The sequence below is a fragment of the Mandrillus leucophaeus genome, unplaced genomic scaffold (genome assembly GCF_000951045.1).
Source record: "Mandrillus leucophaeus isolate KB7577 unplaced genomic scaffold, Mleu.le_1.0 Scaffold92, whole genome shotgun sequence".
NCBI lineage: Eukaryota > Metazoa > Chordata > Mammalia > Primates > Cercopithecidae > Mandrillus > Mandrillus leucophaeus.
In genome coordinates, this window is record NW_012110030.1 from 884,322 (window position 1) to 894,656 (window position 10,335).

The 10,335-nt window shown below is 38.7% G+C and overlaps 1 protein-coding gene across 5 annotated transcripts in view; it reads left to right on the forward strand.

Moving 5' to 3' along the window:
* Positions 1-10,335, forward strand: part of KDM4C (lysine (K)-specific demethylase 4C) — a 443,327-nt gene that overhangs the window by 157,228 nt on the left and 275,764 nt on the right. For all 5 annotated transcript variants that reach the window (XM_011969889.1, XM_011969890.1, XM_011969891.1 and 2 more), the window contains exons 7-8: positions 1,665-1,768; positions 5,920-6,057. In XM_011969889.1, coding sequence (XP_011825279.1) covers positions 1,665-1,768; positions 5,920-6,057 — 242 coding nt within the window. The remainder of the gene's footprint in view (positions 1-1,664; positions 1,769-5,919; positions 6,058-10,335) is intronic.

Below are 10,335 nucleotides of genomic sequence, written 5' to 3' on the forward strand. Positions count from 1 at the left end.
CCTCCCTCCCTCCTCTGTTGCCCAGGCTAGAGTGCACTGGTGCAGTCTCAGTTCGCTGTAACCCTTGCCTCCTGGGTTCAAGCAAATCTCATGCCTTAGCCTCCTGAGCAGCTAGCTGTAGCCATGCACCACCATGCCTGCCTAATTTTTTTTTTTTGAGAGGGAGTCTTACTCTGTCATCCAGGCTGGAGTGCAGTGGCGTGATCTCGGCTCACTGCAACTTCTGCCTCCGGGGTTCAAGCGATTCTCCTGCCTCAGCCTCCTGAGTAGCTGGGACCATAGGTGTGTGTCTGGCTAATTTTTTTTGTATTTGTAGTAGAGACAGGGTTTTACCATGGTAGTCAGGTTAGTCTCGAACTTCTGACCTTGTGATCTGCCTGTCTCGGCCTCCCCAAGTGTTGGGATTACAGGCATGAGCCACCACACTTGGCCTGTATTTTTTAGTAGAAACAGGGTTTTGCTATGTTAGACTCGTCCCAAACTCCTGGCCTCAAGTGATCCGCCCACCTTGGCTTCCCAAAGTGGTGGGATTACAGGCGTGAGTCACCGTACCTGGCCAAATTGGTCACGTTCTTGAGTTGTTTGCATAGAGAGATCCACAGAATTAGATGTCACATTTCCAGCAGTTCCACCCCTCATTTTGGTGGTGGAGGAGTCAGACAGCATCTGCTCCTCTTCCTGTCACTCATACACATTGCATGTGCCTTCCTGGTGCCTTCTGTCTTCCTGCTGTGTTCTACCTCCATGACTTTTCCTCCTTGTCTACCTTCATGTCTTTTCCTTGTTTCTTGTTGTCTTCTTGTTTTTCCAATTCCTTCAGCACGACTCCCTTCCCTCTGAGTGAGGAAGGTGTGAGCAGTACATCAGGCATGTTCATTTTCCTCCAGCTTGCATCACTGAGTTAATGAGAGTCTGCCTCAGACAGAACTGCAGGTTTGAAGTCAGTGATGGAGAAAACTGACTCTGTCTTGGCGTATAATATACTGTTGAATGAAAGGGTTGCTGTATGTTTAACTTCCTCATGTAAAAGCCTCCCCAAAACACTTCTCCCATTCAGGCTGTTCAGGCAGGTTCTCAGACATTTGATGGGTGATGGCTGGGAAGTTCATTCAGGAGATTAGTAGCAATTAGTTTCAGATTGATCAGAAAAGAAACAAAGATGGGGAACTACTCTGTCTGCTGTGTGCCGAGGATTGGGATGAGTGCTTCAGGAATGATGAACTCTAGGAGTCTAAAATATTCTTCTGTTAAAATGCATACTTACCTTTCCTTTTTTGTTTCTTTTCCTGTATTTTTAGCTACAGATCCAGCATCCCACGTATTTATCTTTCCTAACTTCCCTAAATATTTTTTCCATTTATCAGATAATAGGTTGAATCCACATTTGTTTCAATTTGAAATTTATTCCTAAAGTTTAGTAATTTTACAGGTTACAAAAACAACTTATGGTAAATCTGTTTGTAAAGAAGATCAACCTTTGGTGATGTATCCTCTGATTTTTAAGAATTCTAACTCTGATTTTTAGTACAAGGGCTTTTTGGCGGAAGAGGTCTATGCTTGCATACGTCAAACAGTAAGAACACTAGAACTTACACATTGAAAATCCTATCTGGTATTTTCTCTTAATTGACACAATGCCACTTACATTTATTGTTTCTTTTTAGGTTTTTTCCCAAGCAGCTCCCAAGGGTGTGATGCATTTCTTCGCCACAAGATGACTTTGATTTCTCCATCAGTATTGAAGAAATACGGTATTCCCTTCGACAAGGTATATTAGTATTCATCTTACATAAATTAATTTTGTTTGTGTAGGATTTGTATTTAAGAGATAATGTATCTTTAACTTCAAGTAGAATTTTTAGGATGTGGGTAGAGAAATTCAAATTTGTGTTTTATAGCATATCAATTATTTATCTAAATCCTAATTAGAAATTAATTTTATTTCAGATATATTTACTAGAGATGTCATGTTGCTATAGTTCACTTATACTGAAAATAAAATGTAGCACATTCTATAAAATAAGAGGAAGCACTTCTATATTAAAATCTTTTTTATGAGCCACATAATTTATGTATATGTGATCTATTTTCTAAGAAATTCAAAGCAATTATTAGCAATGGGTTGGTTAGAATCCATGACTATGGTAGCACTATGTTGCTTCTAAACACATTTAGACATAATACAATTGAGATTTCATTATGGATAAAATTGCCTGATGATTTAATAATCTGATATTGCTTCTGCGAGTTTTCTGAAGATTAGGTTCTATAAAACTCAGTAGATGCTGGATCTCGCATTCTTTGTGTCTATGGGTGGTTACTGGGTCAGAATTATTGCAGAGCCTGAACATTTTTATGTGAAGCAGCTGAAATGAAAAAAGGTTTTGACCAGATAAATAAAAGCTCCCTCTGAGTCTCGGGAGGATTAAGTACTTAGCTACTTACAGAAACATTAAAAAATAGCTCTTCCTTCTGTGTTTTTTATTTGACTTTTCTTCCCATAATCCTTGCTGTTTTCCATCTTGGAAGCTTTTCGCTTGTGACTAAATCTTTACATTTTCTTCATTTTGGGTTCTTACTGTGGCCTTCTTTGTGTGTGTGTGTGTGTGTGTGTGTGTGTGGGAGGAGGGATTTGTTCAAAGTAGAACTTTTCCAAGTGCCGGGATTCATTCTTCAGCTTGAGGTGATTCCCTGCTCCCTCCTAAACTGTCTGTGCAGCAGTCACGCACAAGATATGCTTGCTTTTGGGAACGTGTGCTCATCACTGGTTTACTCACACGTTTTTACCATTATAAAATCGTGCCTCCGAGATGTGCACCGTGGGGGCTGCCTGCGGGTGTAGGGAGGCACTGTGGATGGGCTGCAGAACTGTGGGGGACAGAGGGCACAGGCTGTGCCACTCAGAGGGGCCGCTGTGGCTGCGGGGCTTTGTCCTGTCTACAGACACCTGGGCACCAGGCTTTTGTGAGTCTCAGACACATCATCATCCAGTGCTTCTTTTAAGTAGTTGGCATCAGCTTCATTAGGTACTTTTACTTAAGTTGGAATATTACAAGGTAGATGTGAAGGAGTGCAACAGTATCCCCAGAGACACAAAATCCTTCTCTGTTCCTTTGGGGCTGGTGTTAGGTGTTAGTGGTAGCTTAGGGCTGATACGTGAAGAGAAGTTATGTGAAGCAGCAGGGCTATGGGGTTGGCTCCCTTTCCCCAGGATGGAGGCCTCTGGAGCTTGGAGCTCTTTTCTAGAGGTGGCCGGCACCCTCTTTCTAGGCTGCAGCTGTCTACCAGTACTACGTGGTAGATCACTGGAGGCATCGGGCTCTCATCTGGTGTTTTGTGGATGGCTTCTGTGGAAAGTGGCAAGATAAATTTAAGTCCTGAAATGGTGAAACACTAGTGGCTTTGAGGGTTGATTGGCAGTGGCACTTCCTCATATGAAATTCTGTCACTTCCCGTTTCTATCTCAGTACAGGGCCTGTCATGACACTGTATTCCTCAAGGAGCACATTTCCCTGCTGATGATAACGTGACATGTGATAGGGCAGCAAAATGGTAGCACAGGCTACAGCATTAAACCTCCTGAGTTCATCCCTGATTCAATCACGTAATTTTTCTGAGCTTTAGTTTCTTCAACTGTAAAATGGGGATAAAAATAGTGACTACTTAATAGGGTTATTGTGATGAGAAAGACAATCTGTAGACAGAGCTTTGCGTAGTATATGTTACATAGTAATGTACTCTTCCTCTTCAACTCAGCCCTCTTCCTGTAGGTAATAATGTCTCAGTTGGATTACATTTTTTCCTTCTTTCATTGCATTTGCCGTATTCATACATATGTATGAAAAACATAAGTGTAATAAACAGCTGATGTCTGCATTTAGATTATATCCACTCTTTTCTTCAGCTTCTTTTGTGGTATGAGATTGGGACTGACCTGTTTTTAGAAATGACAGGGGTCTCAAATTTAGAGTTGCATTCTGTGGAACAGGTGCTCTTTTTTTTTTTTTTTTTTAAGTCATGGCATGAGCAGGATTTTTTAGGTAGGGTAGAGCAGGTTTGTAGGTAGGATTCCATGGAGCAGGAAAAGTAGTTTTCTTATTCCAGTGGCAGCAGTCCTCCCCGTCCTGTCACCTTTATGTGGGAGCAGGTTGAGTTTTGTTTCATTACGTAGTATAAGAAATAAGCACCTAGATAATTAATTAGATTCAGTGAGACCAGGACAGGAGAGAGCTGGGTTATGTTCTCACATGGCTCAGATAATGGAGCTGGAACCGTGCTGGGCACTGGTAAGCCTGTGTCTGCTGCCAGGTGACAACTGAGCTCATTGTAGCAGAACATCATCTGGGGTTTCTTTGGCAGGGGACAATGGTGTTATGAGTTACATTTCAGAATTGTTGGGAAAAAGAATACTCTCCCCTGTCTCCAGTACCATTTTAGCATCCATAACATGGCAAAGCTAATCAGTGGTGAGAGGTATCAGAGGAGTGATTATTCCTGAGGTGGGAGTAGGGGATGGGCTGGGGGTGCTCTAGGATAGGAATGAGGGAGCACTCTTGGGCGATGAAAATAATAGGGGCGTGGACAATTATCCAAGCACCATTATTCCTAGTGCCCAGAGTGGAAATGACCAAATGTCTATTGGCTGATGAATGAACAAATGTGATATATTTTATATAATGGAAGATTATTCAGCCATAAAAGGGAGTGAAGTACAGATACATGCTACAACCTAGGTGAACTTTGAAAAGTTTATGCTAAGTGGAAGAATTCAGTAACAAAAGATCACAAATTATATGATTCTATTAATATTAAATGTCCAAAATAACAGATCTGTAGAAACAGAAAATCAGGGTTTTTTTTAGGGCTGGGATGAATGAGGGGCTTGGGGATGACAGCTAAAGGGTGAGGGGGTTTCTTTTTGAGGTGATAAAATGTTCTAAAATTAATTGTGGTGATAGTTGCATAACTTTGTGATATACTAAAAACCAGCAAATTATACACTTGAAATGAGTGAATTATATGGTATGTGAATTACATTTCAATAAAGTTGTTACTGAAAATAAAATACTTTAAAAAAACGCTATATGTAGATACTGATATTTGTCCAAAGAAACAAAATACTACAAATGTAGCTATTACTATTTCAGTGTCTTCTCCCTCCCAGAGATAAGTAATTTTCTGAGGTTGATATATTTAATAAATGTATTTCTTCCTTGGATTTTTATCATAAAAAAAAAAAATAATAGGGGCATGGGATATATGGGTATATGCGTTTGTCAAAACTGATCAAACTGTACATTTATTATCTGAGCGTTTTATTATATGTACATTATATCTCAAAATATAAATTGTATTAGAGTCAGTAGGATAATTAAAAGTATGGTTTTACAACTTTTATTATCAGAGCTAGCAGAGAATACAGGCTCTGAATGTGAACATACAGCATTTGCTAAATACTTTGACAATATGTGTCAAGGAGAAACATTGCTTCAGTGGCCAAATCCTATGAGTATTTTTATATTACTTTGCAGCAACTTAAAGAATTTAAAGATATGAGGAGTCCATCCTATTGGGTGCTGGGTTAGAAACATTTTAAGATCAGATAATCCAAAACAAATATGAACAAATTTACTTGAATAACTTGAGGATACCTTCAATTAAAATGTAATAGCTTTGATTATGGATTGTTTGATTGAATTCAAGTGCCAACAAGCCACATCCTATCTAGGAAAGTCTTTTAAACATTTCCTGAAAAAGCATTATTAAAGGATTAAGTAATGAATCTGGTGGAACTCTTTTTGGTATTGCTCTGATATCATGCCTTTTTTTCTTTGTTTTTTAATGGCAAATATATTTCAATTGTATTCATAATTTGGGAAGTCTTATTTTTTACAAAATATTATGTTTCCTACCTTGCAGATAACCCAGGAGGCTGGAGAATTCATGATCACTTTCCCATATGGCTACCATGCTGGTTTTAATCATGGTTTCAACTGTGCAGAATCTACAAATTTTGCTACTGTCAGATGGATTGACTATGGAAAAGTTGCCAAATTGGTAAGCTATGCCTCAAAAAGAAAGCATAAATTAAATGTGTATTCTGGTTATTTTAGTAGGAACCCTAAGATCCTGTGCAGCATTTATTTTTCCTTACTGGCGCTGTGTGCCTCTCACCATAGTAATTCACTTCAGGCTAGATACTTTTATTTTACATAATCAGTATTATCAATTTTAGCTGAATTTGTCTGTTTTGAGATTAATGTGGAGCAATTTGTCCTGATAGGTAATTTGATGCGATGTGTATTTGCTTTTTATCTTGAGGCCTCCAGTTGGCGTTTTGCAAGATTTTCCAGTGGCATCATGTGGCTCCATGTTAGGTAGACTCAGATCTCTCCCTGTTCGCGATCAGTTCGTGGCTTGGAAAACAACACTTTACAGAAGGGAGTGTCTGATAAAATTGTATCAAGAGATGGAGGGAGGTTGGTAGGAAGAAATGATTAAAACTGCCCTTAGTGCAGAAATGAAATTCTTGAAAGTAATAATGTAGAACACATTTTTAACAGGAAATACATGTTCATGTTAAATTTGGTATAAAATTTTGCATCTCCTGCCCAGTGTATTTAATTTAGCTCGCATACTGTGTATTTTCATTCACAGGCAATAACTTCTATTAAATTTAATTACTTTCCCCCTGTGGTGTTAAATAGAAGACATCTTCAAAGTGATGGTGGTTTCTACTAGGTTTGATTCCTTTCCTGTGGCTTTTAAGGGAAAGGTGCAGGCTGGCAGAGGGCAGCTTCTAAATGAAACTGTGTGTTTTACAGAGGATGTAAAGTTGACATAGATTTAGCAGAAAATGATAAATAAAGTGGATGTGGTGTTATTTTGGCCATTGCATGGCTCAACTGAATGTCTCCTTTCATTCTATGTTGATAAAACTTACATGTGGAGCCATTAGGTGAACTTAGATAGAAGTATATTTAGGGAAGACAAATCTTAGTTTAATTTATGTGTGTATTTAGAAAATTGCATAATATATTAAAAAATAAGTAAAAGTATAGCCCGTTGGCAGCCCAGGAGTCATTTGAATACATTCTTGACATAAAGGAAAGCCCCTGGTATTAGAAGACTTTTTCTGTTCTAAGTAATTTCTATTTATGCTGAGTAATTCAGAAAGGAACAGAACTGTACTACTACTTCACATTGTACATCCTATGTATTCTAAGAAAACCTCATAAGAAATAGAAAATTCAGTGTGTACCTTGGCCAACCACTGCATTGCTTTTGTGGAAATGTAATGCTTGCATCTGCCTTGAAGCAGTGTCTTGACCACGAGGTTATAACAAGGTCTGTCATTTTATAGTTTGCACCTTTACTTACAGATATAAGTCAGCTATCAAAGCTGTTCAGAGTCACTGCAAATATTGTTTAATACAGGTCTCAGAAGTAGCCCATGATGTTGGCCAGAATAGGGCATTCCAGCCTTGGGGAGAAGCTAAACTACCATGTACATTGGAGTTGCATTTCCACATTTCCATGTGGAAGTAGAGTGGATGTGGAGTGGAAGGAAGAGAGGCTGGTAGTGCTTCTCCCTGAAATCCCAGCTGACAGAGCCCATCACAGCTGTGGGAATGTGAAGTGTTGCACTGTGGTGGAAGAGGCTGGATCTGACAACCAACTTTTCTTCTTTGGCTAGCCATGTAACCTTAGGAAAGTCATTTATTCTTCATATGTAAATTAGAAATATCTGTCTACCCTGTAGGCTTATTGCAAAGAGAAAAGAACTTAGGTATGTGACTATCTGTTTATTCAGTTTAGTAAGGGCTTTGACCATTTTGTTTGGTTCTGGGTACAAAATATTCAATGCTCTAATGCAGTTTTGGCCAGCCAATTAAAAATTGCTGTAATTGAATGTATTTGAGATTTTTTGAGTTATGGCCACCCCTTACTTCCTTTGGCCAAGTGATGTCATCTGAGAACATATTAGTTGTCTCTCGCTGCTGTAGCAAATTACCACAAACTTTGTGTTTAGAACAATAGCCGTTTATTATCTCATGGTTCTATAGGTAATGGGCCCAGCATTGGCCTCACCAGTTAAATGTCAAGGTGTTTGCAGGATTGCATTTCTTACTGAGACTCTGGGAAAGAATTCATTCCTTGCTCCTTCGGATTATTGGCTGAATTCACTTCCTCGCAGTTGTAGGACTAAACGTTCAGATTTGCTGCTGACTGTGAACCAGGGGCTGAACTTTTCTCCTAGAGGCCTCTCTAGTCCTCCTGTGTAGTTCCTGCATTTCAGAGCAGGCAATCCGCAAAATCCCATGTGTCATGTAAGATAGCGTATTCATAGATCTCTGGGATTAGGATGAGGACATCTTTGTTTTGGCGCATGAGGGGAAACATCTGCCTACTACAAGGGGTACCAATTTATCACTGACATAATATATTTAGAATCTGCTTTGGGCTGGGCACAGTAGCTCATTCCTGTAACTAGCACTTTGGGAGGCTGAGGCAGGAGGATTGCTAGAGGCCAGGAATTCAAGACTAGCCTTAGCAACAGAGTGAGATCTTGTCTCTACAAAAAATAAAAACAAAAATTCAGAAAAAAGTATTTTGAGTCACGTAACCAATTTTAGTTTTTTTGCATAAAACAGGAAAATAACCTTATAAACAGATACAGTTTTGAATGTTTCACTAAAATATCACATGCTTTCTTAATTTATACCATCAATATTAATATTTTCATGTCTATTCCTGGATAATAAATTATCTTACATTATGGTAAGCTGAGTTAGCATTTCCCCCCCCAGATTTTGGTATCTTTAATCAGTTATTTGATACCTATTTTTGATCTCTAAGTCTGATTCATTAGGTAACCTTATGAATTTACTGTATTGCATGTATATGTACTTTCTAATCCCTGGCAAATTTGTGCACTGGGCATAAATTTATGTGTTTTGCTGGAAACTAATGTGTAGTGAATTAATGAATTGCTCTAAAAAGACTTTTAGCATTGAGGATGCCCATGTTTGTCTTAATTCTTTGTCTTCATCAGTTTGTTCTAAATGATAACTATAAAAAAGTCATTGTTCATAAGTGATAATGAACAGTACTTTTATAATTACCATGAAAATATGAGCACTTTTTCATAATGAGGCATTGGTGATGATGTCACCTGCTTTACCTGTCACATGGGGTTTACTGAACATGTATAAGTATCTAATAAAGTATTTGTCGTACAGCATTAAATAAGCAAAACAATGCAGAGTGTGGAGTCTGCATACATTGTATTACATGTGCATATATGTAATCATAAACACTATGAAATATATATATATAAAAATATAATTTTGTGTAATACAAACCAGTATTTTTAATTAGGTGATTCAGAAAAGAGCTGTTACAGAAGGCAATTTTTTTTAATTAAAAAAAAAACAAATAGGTTTTGAAAAGATAACCTCATGTTCCCCAATAGGGACCTTTTGATCATAAGCCAACAGGCTTTGTCAGTAGGGACCTTTTCAGATGCCTCAGATGGCTGGTAGATGGGGAAGAAGTTCTACTTACGGAGACTAGGCTTATCTGCTGTGTGCCAGGCACCACGTGTGTTTCTATGAATTCATCACTCGTGAGTGCATTGTTCCATGAGAACAGGGGTGAGAGTAAGAGCTGACTCTGGCAGGGGTTCAAGGTGTGCTTCCTTTGCTGTTGGCTTCTTGACTTCTGCTGGTGTCCCTAGAGCAGGACTGGAGAGGGGCCTTCTGTGGCTTTCATCGGTATCTGTTACTGACCTATTGATATGTGATAACTTGTTCAGGAAATCTTCCTGGCTCTTAAGATTTGGGTACATTTGATTAGAAATTTCATTATTTGTGTAAAGCTCAGATACACTTTCAAATTTTAGCAAATTCCTGGATGTTTGATATTCTCAGCTGAATTATTGTATTTGGGAGATATTTCTGTCCCTGTAGGTAAATTCTCTGTTTTTTTAGTCTTTCAGTTCAGATGGTCCTTTTCCACAGTATCCATCCAAACTGCCTCATCTCTCAAACAGACCTTTTTTTATGTGTATGGATTGTGTGGAAGATCTAGGGAAAATAGGCAGAGGAGGGAGTGAAGGGACATTGACCTTTTAGTTTTGGTAGCGACTTAGTTTGACCATCCCTGTTTCTAATACTCTGATAATGGCCCAGGCGTTACCATTCTTCTCATTTCTCTCTTTGCTTCTGTTTTCCCTCAATGAGGATCATTCTGCTCTCTTGTCTTAACCTGCAAAATATAGCATAGCCAAATCCTGTAAGATGCTCCAGAACAAAAGGGCCTTTCATTTAGCAG